Source organism: Otolemur garnettii, unplaced genomic scaffold, assembly GCF_000181295.1.
Source record: "Otolemur garnettii isolate 467f Iridium unplaced genomic scaffold, OtoGar3 scaffold00055, whole genome shotgun sequence".
Taxonomy (NCBI): domain Eukaryota; kingdom Metazoa; phylum Chordata; class Mammalia; order Primates; family Galagidae; genus Otolemur; species Otolemur garnettii.
In genome coordinates this window covers 3,219,836-3,238,180 of record NW_003852450.1, presented here as the reverse complement: position 1 = coordinate 3,238,180, position 18,345 = coordinate 3,219,836, and the positions used below count along the sequence as shown (strand labels likewise).

The 18,345-nt window shown below is 49.2% G+C and overlaps 1 protein-coding gene across 1 annotated transcript in view; it reads right to left on the bottom strand.

Annotated features, from left to right (window-relative positions):
* Positions 1-972: 972 nt before the first annotated feature.
* The window catches only part of RAB7B (RAB7B, member RAS oncogene family), a 24,819-nt gene continuing 7,446 nt past the window's right edge, over positions 973-18,345 (bottom strand). The window contains exons 2-6 of the mRNA XM_003792218.3: positions 17,814-17,882; positions 17,161-17,287; positions 16,231-16,446; positions 8,845-8,970; positions 973-1,092 (exon numbers count right to left, since the gene is read on the bottom strand). Of these exons, the coding sequence (XP_003792266.1) occupies positions 1,015-1,092; positions 8,845-8,970; positions 16,231-16,446; positions 17,161-17,287; positions 17,814-17,866 (600 nt within the window). The 5' untranslated portion in view covers positions 17,867-17,882 and the 3' untranslated portion in view covers positions 973-1,014. The remainder of the gene's footprint in view (positions 1,093-8,844; positions 8,971-16,230; positions 16,447-17,160; positions 17,288-17,813; positions 17,883-18,345) is intronic.

Sequence of the window (18,345 nt, the reverse complement as noted above, 5' to 3'; positions counted from 1 at the left end):
TCCTCCAGGTCTCAGGTGACAGTTGCCTCCTTATTCTCTAGTCCTCAAGCCAAATGTCACCTCCTCGGGGAAGCCCTCCTGGATTACCTTGTTGGCAGTAGCATCTCATCCCAGCCCTTGTCTCTATCCCATTACATGGTTTCACTTTTCTCATAGCACTTACATGCTTTTTGAAAATATCTGATTAAATTCTGTGTCTGTTGTCTTTCTCCTTTACCAGAGATAGGCTCCAGGAGGGCAGGGTGCTGGTGTGTTTGGTTTGTCACTGGACCTCAGTGCATTGTCCACTGTAGATACTCACAGATACTTGTTGAATAAATGTATATCAACACCAGCAGCTGAGATTAAACACAGCTTCTGGTCCTCAAAACCCTACATCACCCCCATCTGACAGATGAACAAACTGAGACTCAGAGATTTATATGAGTTGTCTGAGCACTCATGTAAGCCTGAGCTCATTCTCCTTCTTCCTTGCTGGGTGCACAGGCCTGATGTGCTTCTGCCTGGAGTCAAGGCAGGCCCTGCACGAGGTGTTCAAGGCCTCACTCCTTGGTCTGATTGCTCAGGGAGGTTGAGCTGCGCTATTGTCCAAAGCTGTGCTTGGGGCCATGGGGGCCTGAGGTGGGAAAGAGTGAGAATGCCTGTCCACAGGATAATATAACCAGACTCTAGAGACAGTGGCCTGTCTGCAGAGATGTGCATTCTGGAGCAGGAGTGTCTCTGGGAGGATGGGTGGCAGACAAGGTGGAGCCACTGGGGGAATTGTGACTTCTCCAGGTCAGGATTTAGCTGTGACACCGTGGGCTTCATGCAGACCCAAGGGCCAGCTCTGCCCTCACTACACTCAGCCTGAGGCCCAGTGACAGGGTTCAGGGCTCTGGCCATAGAGCCTGGGCCTCTGGTTGAGGCTGGGCTGGCAGCAGGGCTGGAGGGGTTTGCCGTCTGCTCTCCAGCGAGGACGACCAGGCCCAGGGCGGACACTCTCTCTGGGCATCCAGAGTGGGAATCTGGAGATCAGCAGCACCTGTTCCTTGACTGGTCTGGTGAGAGCTTGATGGAGTCTATGAGGTGATTCTCTAAGATGCTTCGGTACTGGGGAAGGAAAGGAGAAATTCTCATTCACGTGCTGATGTAAGAGCACTGCCTGCCCTCTGCTTCTTAATGGTCCATGGGACTGAGCCTTTCCCCCCTCCCCTTCTTGTACTGTTGGGAAACTGAGGCCCAAAGGGGGAGGCCACTAGTCTTCTTCACCCTCCTTCTTCTCTGTCTCCCCGTTCTGGCTCTTCCCAGGAGCCCAGAGCAGCACAGGACTCATGACCTCCAACTAAGTCTCCCAACTTTCCATTCTCAGAGGGGATGGCTGAGATGACCTTTGGGCTCAGGCAGAGATGGTAACAGCTACTCCTCAATTCTGCTGGACTAGTCCCATAAACATCCCCAAACTACCAACCTCCTCTCCCTCCTGTCTGCCTCCCAACTCCCCTCACTGGGCACCTGGAAAAACTGTCAGTCCTCTGTCCCTTGATGTCCAGGGAACTCTTCCTACAGTAGATTCAGTGTTTCTATGGGGGCCGTGCACAGGGCTGACGCCTGTAATCCTGAGCTGCCTGAGCTCACGAGTTGGAGACCAGCCTGAGCCAGCCTAAGATCCTGTCTCTAAAAATAGCCAGGCATTGTGGCAGGTGAGTAGGGCACCAGCCCCATACACTGAGGGTGGTGGGTTCAAACCTGGCCCCGGCCAAATTGCAACAAAAAAATAGCCAGGTATTGGGTGCCTGTAGTCCCAGCTACTTGGGAGGCTGAGGCAAGAGAATTGCTTTAGCCCAAGAGTTGGAGGTTGCTGTGAGCTGTGACGCCACAGCACTCTACTCAGAGTGAAAAAGTGAGACTCTGTCTCAAAAAAGAAAAAAAAAAAGCAATAACAAAGAAAGAACAATTTCTATGGGGGCTTTGTGCTTCTCTGCCCATTCTTCAATCTCCCCTGCTCTAGTAAGATTCTGGAGGAAGACCCTTCTTGGGCTGACAAGCCTCTGGCTCCCAGCTAGCCCCACTCCTCAACAAGAGACCACCCTACTTGGTTTAGGGGTCAGGGTGGGGTGGGGAAAGGGCCCTTCTCAAGAAGATGGGCTAGTTTTTAAGGGGTCACATCTCTTTACTCTGCCATGGCCTCTACTAGTTGCAGAGCTGGAGAGCAGTCATGCTCCTTCCACAGCTGGCACTTATGCCTCAGAGAGATTGAGCCAGCCGTGCACTCCTGGAGCCTCCTGCCTGTCAGGCAATACTGTACCCAGTGGTCTATTGTAAGTGCCCTTCTCGGGGGTAATTCCAAGGGACAGGGGCCCTGCCTTTACTCTGGTTTCATCTCCTCCCCAGCTCCCCAGCTAGTGGATGTCAATCAAACCCTTAATGCCCATGTCCCCATCCCTCAGGTGGCAGTGTCCAGTCTACCTCCTGTACTCTGATGATGTGCTCCCCCAAGATACATGAGATCCCCCCGTCACCCACTGCACCCCCAGATGAGCAGTAATTTACCCTGACAGCATGGGGTGCTGGCCCTAGAATCCAGTGCTTCTCCATGGTTTGTTTCTTGGAGAGCCCTCATCTCACCTCTCCCTCATAGGGGACTTGGGGCCAGCAGAGCACCTAATGCCCTTAGTCAGCCTAGATGATGGACTTCGACTATCCTTCAGCAAATTTTTTTAATTACTAGAATTTTATTTGAGATATATATTTGTGTGTATGTGTGTACTTTTTTTTTTTTTTGAGAGAGAGAGTCTCACTCTGTTGCCGTGGGTAGAATGCCAATCATGGTGTCACAGCAACCTCAAACTCTTGGCCACAAGTGATCTTCCCTCGGCCTCCCAAGCAGCTGGGACTATAGGTGCCTGCCTCAATGCCTGGCTAGTTTTTCTCTTTTTAGAAGAAATAGGGACTCACTCTTGCTCAGGTTGGTCTTAAATTCCTGAGCTCAAGAAATTGGCCCGTGGCTGGGTGTGGTGACTCACACCTGTAATCCCAGCACTCTAGGAGGCCAAGGCAGGTGAGTAGCTTAGGCTCAGGAGTTTGAGACCAGCCTGAGCAAAAGCAAGACCTTGTCTCTACTAAAAATAGAAAAACTGAGGCAGGAGGATCAACTGAGCCTAAGAGTTGGAGATTGCTGTGAACTATGATGCCACAGTACTCTGCATAGGGTGACAGCTTGAGATTCTATCTCAAAAAGAAAGAAAGAAAGAAAGAAATTGGCCTGCCTCTGCCTTTCAGAGCGCTATAATTACAGGCATGAGCCATCACACCCTGCCTATTTTTTAAATACTCCAATAATTAAAGAAGAGACACCCACCTGCTCTAGGGAATTGGGTTGGTGAAATTTTGGTCCTGGGGCTTGGGGCCAGTCTGTGCTCTGCAAATGAGCGCCTTCATTTGTCCTCTGTGGAAGCTCCAAGGATGTCCTCACACCTCAGCTCCATCTCCCTTCTTTATTGGGGAGGATCCTAGCCCCTGCTTATAGACCTGTCCCCCGATCTCACCGTAAAGTGCCTGATGGGAGAATATGGCCCAGAGAGGCTTCTCATCCCCAGCTTGGCCTGGCCTGGTATGCAGACTCTGGCCCACACAGCTCTGGGCATTGTCCAGTTCTCCACTTGGCCCCTTCCACTCTGGGCAGGGTCCTCTCCCTCCACTGAGCTAATCTTAGTTAAAATCGGACACCTCTGGACCTCTCAGTGAGGGAGCAGGAGTAGAGTGTGACCGTTTAGTCCTCTTTTTCATTGTTCCATCTCTCAAGTGAGGCAGGGTTTTGAAAGGATTCATTTATTATTTGGTACTTTCTGGGTCTTCTCTCTCATCACACAAGGAGGCCTTGCCTGAGATCAAGCACTTACCTAATTAGGTCTTTTGGACCCAGGCTGCAGGGCCTGTTTATTCCTCCCCCTTGAGTATGTCCTGACCTCAGGTACATGCAAAGGCCAGCCGGGAGCCCAAACCCTGTGCCCCTCACAAAGAGACACCCATGCCCTTGCTCACAGATGCCAGCCTTAGGGAAGGAGATCGGGGTGCACAGAGCAGTCACGGGCTTTCTGACCAACTTTGCATTTTAGGAACCTGAGTGCTGCCTCAGGTAGGTGTGAGACATTTCGTCACTCACTGCATGGGCAAAGCCTGAGGTTTTCAGGCCGGGTCGTCCTTCCCAGGTCCAAGGTAACCCTGAGCTGTCCATTTACTTATGACATCATTTTCACTTGAAAATGGCATCATCTTGCTCTGCAGACTGCCTGTAGACCTTCCAGGCTATAATTAGGTTTCCCGTGTAATTCTTTTCTCCAGGCCCCAGTCTTCTTGGCAACATGTACATCTAACCACGAAGTAACCCAGTGCAATTCTGATGTGTGCATTCCAGGGGGGTGTGATTGTGGGAGTCAGTCCCTGTGCCCCTAGCCCAGTCACTCAGTGGCCCTGCCTTTAGGTCTTGCATCCTGAGGACATAAAGGTGCTGTGGTTTCATCAAGCTGCTAGCCAGATTGCTTCCCTCCTGAAGGTGGCAATTTTGTCCTTCTCCGGTTGACCCAAAAGGAGCTGAGCCTCCCTGCCACTGGAGCTGGGCCTGACAAGCCCCACAGAGATGGTATTGATAACTTTCCAGCTCCAAAATCTCACCAACCCAATCCCCCAGGGCAGGTGGGTGCCTCTTCTTTAATTATTGGAGTATTCTTAGTCATATTTTGGAAGAACTAAGTACCCTAACCCTTGAATGTGGCCAAACTGGTACACTAAAGTTAACCTGCCACCCTCCTTTCTTTCAGAATGCTGACTGAGCACCTACTCTGGTCTCTCTATGGGTGACACATGAATTGCTATTTCTAGTCCAGAACTCACTGGACAACTTGGACAATTCCACCTGGTGTCTCAAGGAAACTCGAATGCATGTGACCAAATGGACGTCATTACCCGGAGCTCTCATGAAGTCCCTGCTTTCTCCTCTTTCCCTGTCTTGGTTCATGGCATCACTAATTCATTGCCCCTTCACTTGCCAAGCTAGAAACCTGGTTGCTAGAAACCCAGACTGCTCCTGTTTCCTTCTCTCTTACATTTTTTTTTTTTTTTTGAGGCAGAGCCTCAAGCTGTCCACCTGGGTGGAGTGCTGTGGCATCACAGCTCACAGCAACCTCCAACTCCTGGGTTCAAGTGAGTCTCCTGCCTCCGCCTCCCAAGTAGCTGGGACCACAGGCACCCGCCACAATGCCTGGTTATTTTTCGGTTGCAGCCATCATTGTTATTTGGTGGGCCTGGGCTAGATTCAAACCCACCACCTTAGGTGTATATGGCTGGCGCCTTAGCTACTTGAGCCACAGGTGCTGAGCCCCTTCTCTCTTACACTTGACCATCATCCACACTTTCTACCTCAGAGTCTATTTAATCCACCCCCTTCTTGCCAGTTCCATACTCTCAATGCCTGGACTATTGCAGTAGCCACTTATACCCACTGAGCCGGATAATCCTCTCTACAGCATGAAACTCTCTTGCTGAAAACTCTTATACGTAGCCCCCATTTTATATATACATATATATGTACTTATTTATTTATTTTTGAGACAGAATCTCACTCTGTTGCTCTGAGCAGAGTGCCGTGGCATTAGCATAGCTCACAGCAATATCAAACTCTAGGGCTCTTACCTCAGCCTTCTGAGTAGCTGAGACTACAGGTGTATGCCACTAACCTGGCTAGTTTTTCTATTCTTAGTAGAGATGGGGTTTTCCTCTTGCTCAGGCTGGTCTCGAACTCCTGAGCTCAAGCATTGGCCTGCCTAGCCAGAGAGCTAGGATTACACTGTGAGCCACTGCACCTGGCCTTGTAGCCCTTATTTTAAAACAGCTGCCTTTTATTTAATGCCATCTCTGTGCTATGATATTATTTTATTTAACCCCCAGGACAGCCCAATGGGGAGAATATTATTAATCATAGTTTAAAGATAGGGAAGTGATGTTTTAGGGAGGCTGCACAACTTGCTCAAGGACACACAGTGAGACGGAGTCAAGATTTAAGGCCAGTTCTTTCTGATTTCAGAGCCCCTGCTCTTTCCACCCCCACTGGGGACTCTCTCCTGACTCTACTAGCACCTCCCATCTTCCTCTCAAAACACCCTGGGCTGGAGTGAGGGAGCACACAGTCTCTGTCGGGAGGAGAAAAAGGTCCCGGAAGAAAATGTCTTCTGAAAACTCTTCTTTGACCTTAAAATATATATTTGCAAACTTCTATTTCACCTTAAAAACCCCTGTGAATTTTATATTCTATACCCTAGTAAGTATGTATGTTTGTTTTAATGTGAAAATGTTTTCCTCCAAATCTCTGAGTAATAAAGACATTGCAGAAAGACGTGCCCTGGTGGGCTTTTGAGTGCCATGGCTGGCCTGGCAGTACCATCTGGGAAGCATGGACCTGTGGCATGAAGTCTGAACTCCTGGCTCACAGGGTCTTTGTGATCTAGTGCCATTGACCTTGCTGGCTTCATCACTCACTGTGTCCCCATCCCCCCACATCCCTCCATGCTACATTTCTTCCTTTTGTACACAGACCCACTGTAGGTTTTTCCTCTGAGCCCATGGATGCATGCCTGGGCCTCTGGCCTTGCCCTTCTCTCTGCCCTTTCTCCCCTGCTCTTGCCTCTGGTGCTTGTCTGTCTCCACCTGCAGACTACAAATTGCCTTCAAAGCCCTGTTCACAGGCCACTTCTCTGGGTAGGCCCCCTCACCTACCCTTGTACCGGCCCCTTCTGAGTCCTCTCCTCACCTTGGTCATACCCTCCATGCCCTGCTCACCTCCCTCCTTGGTTGTCTGTGAATGTCTCACTCCACAGCCTTTGACTGCACTGATGTCTGTATTTCCAGCCCTTGCCAGACAACTCAAGAGATACTTATGGAATCCAATGATTTCCATAGATGAGGAAACCAAAGCTCAGAAAAGTCATATGTCTTGCCAAGGGGTCCACTCAAAAGAACTAGGACAAGATTCAAATTCAGAGCAGTCTGGTGGCAGATAGCACATCTGTGACTTCCATACTTCTGATCAGTAAATTTCCACTGTAAATGTAGGGGACTGACATGGGATTGCCAACCTGTTCTTTTGCAGAGAAAGGATGTAAAAAACAAAACAAAACAAAACAACCCCCGCCCCCGCCAACAAGTAGACACGCTACAGTCGACTAACAGCACCGTGTCATGAAAGTGACACAGTAGGAAGGACAAACTTTCAAGAATACAGGGTCTGCCTTCCTCAGAAAGGTTAGATACTGTCATACCCAGACCCTGGCTGTGGACTGATGGAAGCCTGCTGGGACTAAACATTTGGCAGTCACTGCACTGTGCTTGTGGAGGGTTATTTATCACATAGCACCACGCAAGGTCAAGCGGCACTGCACAGCATTCCAGGGGACAGCTGTATGGGAAGAACAGGCGCGTGTGTACTTTCAGAGGCACTATGCTTACGGTATAATAAGCACTAAGAGAGGGCGGCCCTGCTGCTCCCTTTAGCTGGAGATAGTGAGGACCGGAGGCTGGCCGGGAGGCATAACAAGAGCTCATGGGGGTGGAGGGACCCTACGATTAAGCTCTGAGCGTAAGGATGTCTAGCTGGAATCTCTCCCTGGGAAGATTCTGCCTCTCTCTCTGGGACCACCCGGGGCTGGACCCTGGAGCAATTCCCTCCAGGGCAGCTGGCAATGCAGGACCAGGCAGGCTGGTCACCCATGATGACCATGGTTGTTTCCATATACTGGAAATCTCCAATCTTCATTTGTTCATTCAAAATAATTGTCACGATTATCTTCTCCCTCTACTAAAAAGCCCACCTGATTAAATGTAGCAGAATGGGGAAGAAAGCTGAGCCTCCCCCAATGCTAATCTCTCACAGACCCTCTTCCGAGCTTTGACCTTCACCTCCCACTGGCAGTAAAACTCTCCTACTGCTTCCAGGCAGCCTTCCATGATCTTGTCTTTCTCTCTCCCCTCTTCCCTCCCCCACGCTATCTCTGCACCGCTCCTCTGGGCCCCATCCGGGTGCCTGTCTGCCTTCCTCATGCCACACAGGGGCCCACACGGGGCCTGCACACACTCAGCGAGCGCTTGTGGAACAACCATACCACCAAGTGATCTGTGTCTATTTTATTTTGAGACAGGGTCTCCCTCTGTGGGCCAGGCAGCATTACAGTGGTGCAGTCACAGCTCACTATAACTCAAACTCCTGGGCTCAAATGATCCTCAGCCTCCCGAGTATCTGGGGCTACAGGTGCACACTACCACACCCAGTTAATTTTTTAATTTTTTGTAGAGATAGAGTCTCACTATGTTGTTCAGGATGGTCTTAGACTCCTGGCCTCAAGCGATCCTCCTGCCTTGGCCTCCCAAAATACTAGGATCACAGGTAGCCCTGTTCATCTTTCTGACTAGGAGATGTCAGCAACTCCTGCAGGTCTGATAGTTCACCTAATGAATGAGTGGCACCGTGGGGCTTTCTTCTTGCCGGAGAGGATTAGACCAGATCATCACTCTTTAAGCCCTTACTAAATTAGAATCTTCGGGGGTGAGATACAGGACTGGAATTTGTAGATACACCACAAAAAATTCTGATAGCCAGATGGAGGGACCACTGATTACATTGTCTAAGGTAGGAGACCGCGGGCATTCTCAGGTTCTGGAACGAGAGCCTATTTAGCAAAACTAATTAACTAGGATGATGAGCAACTCTGTCCATCCACATCCCTTGCCATACTCAAGATGTTCTTCTCTGGAAGCTCCTGAGGTTCCCTCACCCAAGGGGCAGTCTTTGCTGGTACTTCTACCACAGCTACTCACCCTTGACAGAGCCCGGCTGGCCAGCATCTCAAAGGCTTGCACCACGTTGATGTCATTCTTGGCACTGACTTCAAAGTACGGAATATCCTTCTCTTCACACCAGCCTTGGGCTACCTCTTGGGGCACCTGAATGAAGGGAAGAAATGATCACCGTTGTGTCATCATCACTGCTCGCACCACCATGGTCACATCACCACCACTGCCACCATCATCACATCCGCATCATAACCATCATGACCTTAGCACTATAACCACCGCCATCACCAGGCTTGTTTATGGAGCACCTTCTACACGTCTATAACTTTAGATGTGTTACCTCTTAAATCCTCAACATCATCTGTGAGGTGGGTGCTATTAGCTCCGTTTCACAGATACAGAAACTGAGGTCAGTAGGAGAAAAAATTGCTTAAAATAAACAGGGCTGAGCAGGATTTGAACACAGGCCTGGTGGAATTAGAGCCCACTACACTGTACCTTCTTCCTAAGGTCTAACCTAACAGCTGCTTCCTGCTATTGGCTCCTTTTTCAGTTCCTTTGAAGGGAGATGTCCGTAACAGACACTAGCCAGGAAGGGCAGAAAGGGAGGACTTCTTTCCCCTGAGCCAGCTAGGCAGGCCCACACTTAGGAGGCCTATTACTGAGCAGAGATTTGGGTTCCTGCTGATGCTTTTTTCCCCTGGTAGAGTCTTGGGAGTTAATATGCTGAGACTGTGGGCTAGGTGCTGTGCTGGACACTTTATCTCACATTCCTCATCTCATCCTCTCCACAACCCTGAGAGATGGGTGTTATTAGCTCCACTTTCTAGACAAGAGCACTGAGGCTCAGAGAGGTTTGCGACTTGCCCCAGATCCCAGAGCTGGGAGAAGGCAGAGCTTGGATGCAGCCCCAGCTCAGCACTGGCCCTCACCCCTTCCGTGTCTGAGCTGCCCTCTGCAGGGCACTGAGAAAGAATCCCGCTCCCCAGCTTCCATTTCTCCTCCTATAGTGCAGGTTCCTTAAGCTCAGGGTCGCCTTTTCAGCTCTCCTCCTGACACCCATAAGCCCTGCAGTGCGGGCTGAAGAAATACATCTCTACCCAAGTGCGAATGGTTGGTCCCAGTTTGGCGTTGCTGGATTAAAAATGCTATGGGAGCTCTACTGAGTTACTTCCAAAGGTGAATCATACCACTGAGTTTGATGTCCAGTTATTCCAGGGAGGGGGAAATGACAGCATATTGAGTACTTGCTGCGCAGTTATTTTGATGTATTCTTTCTCTCATAGAGAAAGGATCATTCTGCCCTCTCCCAGAACACAGTGCAGGCAGGGGGAGAGCAGAGATGGCTCGCTCAAATTGCCTCTGTGGCTTCTGCAGGGTCTGGGAACATCTATCTTACTGGGATAAAAAATATCATTGCTGTCCTTGGTCTCTTTGGTCCTTGCTTCCTTAGCCTCAGAAGTGACAGGAGGGCCCCGTGGCTCGTGGCATTCTTTCACAATGCCTCTTTTGTCCACCAGCGGTAGCTCTGGTATCATGAAGTTCGCAACCCCAAACTGGAAGGTGTAGGCTGGGGTCAGCTAAGCAGTCTGAACTTTGGGGAGCCCAGGAACTGCTGAGCTTGAGCACAGTAGAGAGAATTTGCAGGCCCTAGTCTTGGCCTTTGACCTCTGAGATCCTCCTGGCTGTGGGAGGAGTGATCCTGGAATTGGCCAAGAGTACTCCGGCCTGTAGGGCACAGACACCCCAGACATGGTGAATAAACAAGACGCCTCAAATCCTGAACTATTTGGAGGAAAAACCAAGGAGAGTTGTGCCACTGATTTTTATTGGCTTTACTAGTAACATGCAAATACATAATCATCAGAAATTAACATCGCACGCCTTGATAGCATCTTAGGAACACCAAGGATTTTGTATCTTTTTAAATCCCTGAGGGCAAGGCCTGGACTTAAACTTCTTGCAGCTCCTTCCCAAGGTCACCCGGAGTTACCAGGAACCTGCTGAGAGCTCCAGTCCACTGATCTTGGCTGAACCTGCCCTTTTATCATGACTGGGCTGCCGGAGGGTCCAGCTAGGACAGACTTCGAGCCTCATTTTTTCTGCTCTTTCTCTATTGGTTTCATAGGAGATGATTGAATACAGACTCCGAAATATCAGTTGAGATTGTGTTGGAGATTAACATTCTTTTTCTATCCCGCCCTGCTCACCCTTGGAAAGCTGGCCTGGGAAGACAGCCACCCAGACAGTGCTTTTCTCTTTTCTCTTCCAATTCCAGCTACAGTTTTGTGATTTTTGAAATCATCTCATTTTTTATTTATAAAATGAAAGTTATTTATAACTCAGGCTGTGACTCTGGAAACAAGCTCAGGGTGTGGTACTTGGAGAGAAATGGGGAGTAATGAAAATTCTAAGTGTTAACTTGCCTTAATTTTGCTTTTGGTCGACAGTATGTTATTACCATTTTACTTTTCCTGTTACAGTTTTGCTTGGTCACTGGAGGGTGTATTTATGACAAAATTAGTCCAGTTTATATCATTTTATTTATGATGTTTTCCATCTCACATATATTTAAAATGATTGCTTGTACAAGTATTAAAAATTAGCATGTCACATACTAATTATTAAACCATTCCTAAAAGTAACATAGAAAGTTTCAAGAATCATGATTCTAATTCAATGAGTTAGTGTTGAGTCAGAAATTACCCACCTGAGCATAAAGCAAGGAATTCACATCCCCTAAATTCCTTATAGCATAGATGCTTGCAAAACTGCTCTTTCTAATCATGTAAATTTTTTCTTTAAAATCATTCTGGTAAATGGTGTATACGTATCTATATACACATGTACATATATACATACATAAACACCTATATATACTTGTGTATGTTTTCATTGCGGTAAAATATATGGAACATGAAATTTACCATTTTAACAATTTTTAAGCATACCCTTCAAGGGATTAATTACTTACATTCATGTAGTTGTGATCCCCACTATTCATCTGAAAAACCTTCTCATCTTCCCAAGTCTAGGCGTATAGCTGTACATGTGTATATAGATATACTCATATAAGAGGGTCGGGGGAGGTGTGTCTCACTATGTTGCCCAGGCTGGGCTTTAACTCCTGACCTCCAGAGATCCTTCTATCTCAGCTTCCCAAGTAGCTGGGTTGACAGGGGGTCACCACTGCACCTGGCATCTGGCAACATATTTTAAAATATTCATTGTCTTTGTACTAAGTAGAAAAGGCTGCTGAATCTCCCCAGCCCATCCTGTGGAGATCGGAAGGAGGAGGATAACCACCCCATCATCTCCTTAATGACTTCTCAGGAAGTCAGTATTCTGGTCTCCATTCCACAGACAGAAACCTGGAGGAGGCCGGGAGGCACATGGGACCAGTGAGCATGAACTGGCTCCTGGGCTGACTTCAGAGAGGACGCTCCTGCAGCCATCCTCCGTCCTACCCTGTCAGCTGCATCTTCTCCATTTCCTCACACAGGCCAGGGCCTGGCAGAGCCCTGGTTAAGTCCATGTGGATCGAGGGCCTTGGAGGGCAGAAACTGCCCAGCCTCTCCCCTGGGCTTTACCGTCTGGGGTCTGAGAGTGACAGTCCTCTGCTCTCTCAGCTCTCCCGCCCTTCCTCCTCTCCACTGGCTACTTCACTATGGCTTCCCCACCTCAGCCCATCCTGCTCCACCTCCCTCCAAGCACTTTCTCAGCCTACTTTGTTGAAAGACAAAACTCTTGGGTCACCCCTGCCCTCCTGCCCTCTCTGCTGGGGCTACTTGCATGTCTTACTCAGAGGTGCTGGCTTGCCTGGCACTTCACTGCTTCTTTCAAACTTTTGTTTTCCTCTCTCTGTAATTCAAAGCTCACCCCCCTTCCCCAGCCTTAGATCGGGGTCCTCCTGGTCCTGCCTGGTACCCCCTCATTCATTGAACACTTGCCATCTGGTGAGGCTTCTTCCTCCCCCCAACAAACACCACCCTCCTCTCTTGGTAGCCTCAGGATTCCTTCCCCTGCTGTCATCTCTCCATGTCAGCCTCACCTTCCTAGGGACTTTGTGACATGAAACCCAGCCTCTTGGCCAGAGCTGGTGGCTCATGCCTGTAATCCTAGTAATCTGGGAGGCCAAGATGGATGCATTACCTGAGTTCAGGAGTTTGAGACCAGCCTGAGCAATAGCAAAACCCTGTCTATACTAAAAAAAAAAAAAGAAAGAAAGAAACACTGAGGCAAGAGGATGGCTTGAGGCCAAGAGCTTGAGGTTGCTGTGAGCTATGATGCCTTTGCACTCTACTCCGGGCAACAGAGTAAGACTCTGTCTCAAAAAAACAAAAACAAAACCAAAAAACCCCCTCAGCCTTCCATTCTGTGTCCAGGTCTCCTTTCCCTCCATCCCCCAGGCCCTCACTCCTTCCCTGCACTGTCGCCTCTGAGGCCCCATCACTGGCCCTTCAGCCTCTCCTGCCCCTCTCCTTCCCTTCACGAGTCTCAGTGCCCTCATGGCTCTGTCCTTTGGCTGTTCATGGTTGGAAAGGCCTCAGTCTCAGGTCCTTTGCTTCTGGCTTGTACCCGAGGCAGAGCTGGTGAAGAAGACACCGCACAGACTGCACCTAAGCCCTGGCCTCCTCCAGCTGAGCCCTTGCTGTCAGCTCTATGGACCTTGATGAGCTCTTCCTCCCATTTCTGCAGCTGCTGCGATTCGCCATCATTCTCAAGCCTCCTATTGGTTCCTTCTTCTCAATAGAAGATGATGGCCCTTACTTCACTGAGTAAAAGTCTGTCTCAGTCCTGCACTCCCTCAATCCTCTTACCCCCACCATATCCTTCAGATGTATGAAACAAGATGCCAAATTGGAAGCTTTGGTGGAGGAACGATGATATAAATGGGTTGGGAGACAGACCAGCCTGGGCTGGGACACATTTCTAAAGGTACATGGCTAAGAATCTCTTAGATGACTCTGAAACACACAGCACGGGTGTGAAAGGCTAAAAAGAAGGATCAAAAGGATTTCTTTGGAGAGTGTAGTGTTGTGAGTATAACTCCCCCAAGAAGGGAAACAGGTAAGGCTCCATGTCTGGCTGAAAGATGACTTCAAGGAAAGTCACTAACATGTGAGTTTGGTGGACTCAGTGAACTGGGGTCTGACACACACCCTGGGGTCCAAGGTGAAAGGCTGTGAGGCCCAGAGGGAACAGACTTCCCTGAGCAGTAGTTGCCCTTGTCCTGCCATGGAGCCTGAATGCGAGCGTGCACCCTGTGAAGGAAGTGAGTTCAGCAGAGAGACGGCCAGGCGGGAGCTGCTGGAAATTCCACTCACAGCACTGCTCAGAGGAGGGGGTGACCCTGATGGGGTGGGAATGGCTGGAAAGTTAGGGGTTGAGGAGGGGGAGAAGGAGAATGCATGATCCTTGTATGGGAGGTACAGTGAAGTGTTCCCAGTGGAGGTTTCTCAAGCACCCAAAGATGTGACCCACAGAATAGACAGTCTGCAACTCCTGCCAGGCTGGATAGGCTACGTCATCTGATGAGCAGACCCAGGCAAATAAAGATTGTCCTGTTTGCCTGACCAGCCTTTTCCTGCTCTACTTCTGACAGGGTCTGAGACCAGAGTGACAATCCCAGATGATGGGAGGAAGTATAGACCCATGAGGTTAGCGATGAAATCATAAGGACCTACTCCCCTTCTTAGACCACCTCAGGGTTCTCAGCTGCAGCTGGCCCCAGTCGGGAAAGGAAAGGACAGACCCCTTGCCTTTGAATGACCTTAGGTTGTTTTTTTGTTTGTTTGTTTGTTTGTTTTGAGACAGAGTCTCACTTTGTCATCCTTCGTAGAGTGCCCTGGTGTCATAACTCACAGCAACCTCAAATTCTCAGGCTCAAATGATCCTCTTGCCTCAGCCTCCTGACTAGCTGGGGCTATAGGTGCCTGCCACAAGGGACCAGCTATTTTTAGAAACAGAGTCTTGCTCTTGCTCAGACTGGTCTCAAACTCATGAACGCAAGCAGTCCACCTGCCTCGGCCTCCCAGAGTGCTAGGATTGCAGGTGTGAGCCACCGTGCCTAGCCCCTGACCTGAGGTTGTTATCTGAGGCTGGATATTTGTAATTAGAGAATCGACCCTGAGTTTCCCACCTGAAGTGACCACAGGACTGATAACTCGTTGACTTTCTAGGTGGCAGCTCAATTAGAAGCACCATCCCTCTCTCCCTCCTTCCCTTCCTCTCTGCCTTTCCTCTCTCCTTCCTCCCTCCTTCTATCCATCAACACACTTAACTGTGCCAAATAATGCCTTTGTTCTATTTCTTTTCTCTATTTGAACCACTGTGAAAACGTCGTTCAGACATGATTCAGTTCTCTCTCTGAAATGCTAAGAAAACTTAGTTCAAACAGCTCAGCTTTTTTTTGATGTCATTTGAGCTTCAACTTACACAAGAGCATCTTTTACAAATTAAGTCTACCTATACTCTTTCCTCATTCGCAGGGAAGGATAGAAAGAGCTCTCTCTGCCGTGCCCTGTAAAGGTAAGTGCCTGCACACGTTGGGCCACTGCCATCAGCTCTCAGCTGGTTTGCCTAATGATCCAGAATACGCTTAAGCTAATTAAAATACAACTCTACTACTTTCCCAGAAAACTTACAGATCCAAGAGTTTATAACTGCAGATCCTCCACTTGACCCTAGGCAGAAATACTGCTGTTCTACTGATTAATTCAAATTCCACAGAGACCTGATTCCTGTCTACCTCTGGTGCCCAAACTCCTCCACTCCTTGTCTCTAGACAAAATTGTCTTCAGTTTTTACTCTCTTCTTTCTTTCTTTCTATCTTCCTTTCTTTCTCACAAAGTCTCACTATATCACCCTTGGTAGAGTGCTGTGGTGTCACAGCTCACAGCAACCTCCAACTCTTGGGCTTAAGCGATTCTCTTGCCTCAGCTACCCAAGTAGCTGGGACTACAGGTGCCTGCCACAATGCCCAGCTATTTTTTTGTTGCAGTTGTCATTGTTGCTTTTAGCTGGCCCAGGCTGGGTTTGAACCCACCACCCTCGGTTTATGTAGCTGGTGCCCTAACCATTGTGCTATGGGCGTGGAGCCTCATCATGCTATTTCTTCAGCCTGGTGCCCACCTCTTGTAGGAAGCTGTCCTGTATTCTGGACTTGATCTGTAGATGGGACTTTATTGTGGTCCCCAAGTATCTAAGCTGTATGTGTCTCTGTCATCGTATTTGCCATATTGTACCACAATTGTCTTTTAAAGTGTCTGCATCCACTACTAGCCTGAGACATTCTTGAAGTAAGAACTGCACCTGATTCAGCACCATATGTGTAGGACCTAAAACAGTACCTGGCCATAGTGGGTGCCGTGGGTTTGTTGAATGAATGAATGAACGAATAAATGGTACCTTCCGCTCTGCCAGATCAATTTTGTTCCCCAGCAACACCATGGGGTAGGATTGCTCCGTAGGGACAATCTTGGCCAGAACGTCATCCCGCCAGATATCCAGGGCTTCAAAGGACTCCAGGTCGGTGACATCGAAAGCCAGGACACAGCCATCAGAGCCTTTGTAGAACGTAGACACCATGGAGCGGAACCTCTCCTGACCGCCAGTGTCCCAGATCTGGAGGGGAAGAGCAGCCGCCCACGGGGCAGTGGTGAGAGGCAGACCCAACCAGGGGGTTTATATCATGTCACAGCTTTTTCTGAGCAGGGAGCAGAATGCCCTGGTACAGTGCATGTGGTCCTTTCACACACGGCCCCTTTGACTGTCCCACCCATGCACACTGCCACACCTTGGCAGTGACATCTAATTCAGAGTGCCTTCGCATCTGAGCTCTCATTTTTCCTCTGTGTTATTAGGGCAAAGGCTATTATTCTCATCTGACAAATTTGGAAACTTAGCCCTGAGGAGTATCTTGCCCACGGCTACCTGCCAAGTTTTCCAGAGAACCTGAGATAGGTGTGGGGTCTCCCAACCTCTGGATTAGTGCTTTCCCTTTTAGATCAGGCCCAGCCATGTTTTTTTTTCCTATAAAGAGCCAGATAGTAAATATTGTAGGCTTTGCAGGCTACAAAGTCTCTGTGGCAACTACTCAACTCTGCCATTGTAATGCAAAAGACAGATAAACAAATGGGTGTGTGGCTGTGCCCCAGGGAAAACTTATTTACAAGAAACAAGTGGTGCACTAGGTCTGGCCCCTGAGTTGAGGTCTGCCGTCTCTGCTCTAGGCTATTCTAGCTCCTGGTGCACAGTGCAACGTTAGCGGCCATCCAGGGAGCACAGGGGGATTTTCAGGAGTAGGCAAGGTGAAACGGGAAGAGGAGGGCTGCTCACCTGTAGTTTCAACGTCGTGTCACCGAGTATGATAATCTTGGAGAGGATGCTGGCCCCCAGAGTCGTCTGGTATTCCTCATAAAACGTCTTATGCACATATTGATGAAGGAGAGAGGTCTTTCCCACACTGAGGAAAAACCCCAGACACATGTGAACACACACACACACACACACACACAAACACACGCACATGTTAACACATTCACATTATCCTCGGAATCTGACCATGCCCCTCTCACCACTGTCTCTTCCTGAGACTCTGAACTTCTAATGTCTGTGGTCTGTGGGCCACACTTGGAGTAGCAAGGGACTAGGAATTGATTTCTAGACAGAGTTTAGGACAGAACTGATTATCTTATAGCAATGGTCAGGTTTTTACCACGTGGCAGGTGTGTAGCAGGAGATAGAAGGGCAGACCCAATGCTCTACGCTTTGCCTTGTTTACACAGCTGTTTACTGCAGAGCTGGGGTCAGAAACCATTTATTTACTCCCTCCTCCCCCCCACTCAGTTCCCTTCCTTGGGATGGGATGCACTTCCTGGTGCCACCTTGAATAAAAAAGAGACTCGTGGGAGGTGAGAACACACCCATGAGGCCTCACTGTCCTTGGCTAAGAGGCTACTTCTCAATCCCCAGAGCTGAGCTGAGCTTACCCAATGGCTCCAACGATGATGAGTTTCAGGTCCACTTTCTTCTGAGGATTCATGGAGGGGATTCAGAGCCTGTAGGGAAACAGAGGTCATCCATATACTGGTCATTGTCACTGAGGCTGGCCTTTGCTTTGCCCCTCTCCACAGGCAGATCAGTGCGTGGCCCAGGACTGGGTGGGTTTGTCCTCTGAAAGAGGTGCATAATTCAGCAGCCTTATATGCCTTCCTCCTTACTGCCCCTGGGGAGCTCCCAAGGACTGGAGGGATGGTGCCCCTTTCCCCCACAGCACAAGAAAATCTCTCATCTTTCAGCTCTACCAACCCTATTCTCGGAGGCAAGATAGGGTTGAACACAGGCCACATGGACAGCCACGCCTGGAGCTGGGAATGGAGGGCAGTGCAGGAAGAAGGGGAGATGGGGGTGGGCAGGACAAGGGGTCCATTGTCAGGAACACCCAGAGGCTTTGGATGGAAGAGCGCCCATCCCCCAGCCCAAGGAGTTGCTGCAATTGCAGAATCAAAGGCTTCTCTCTCA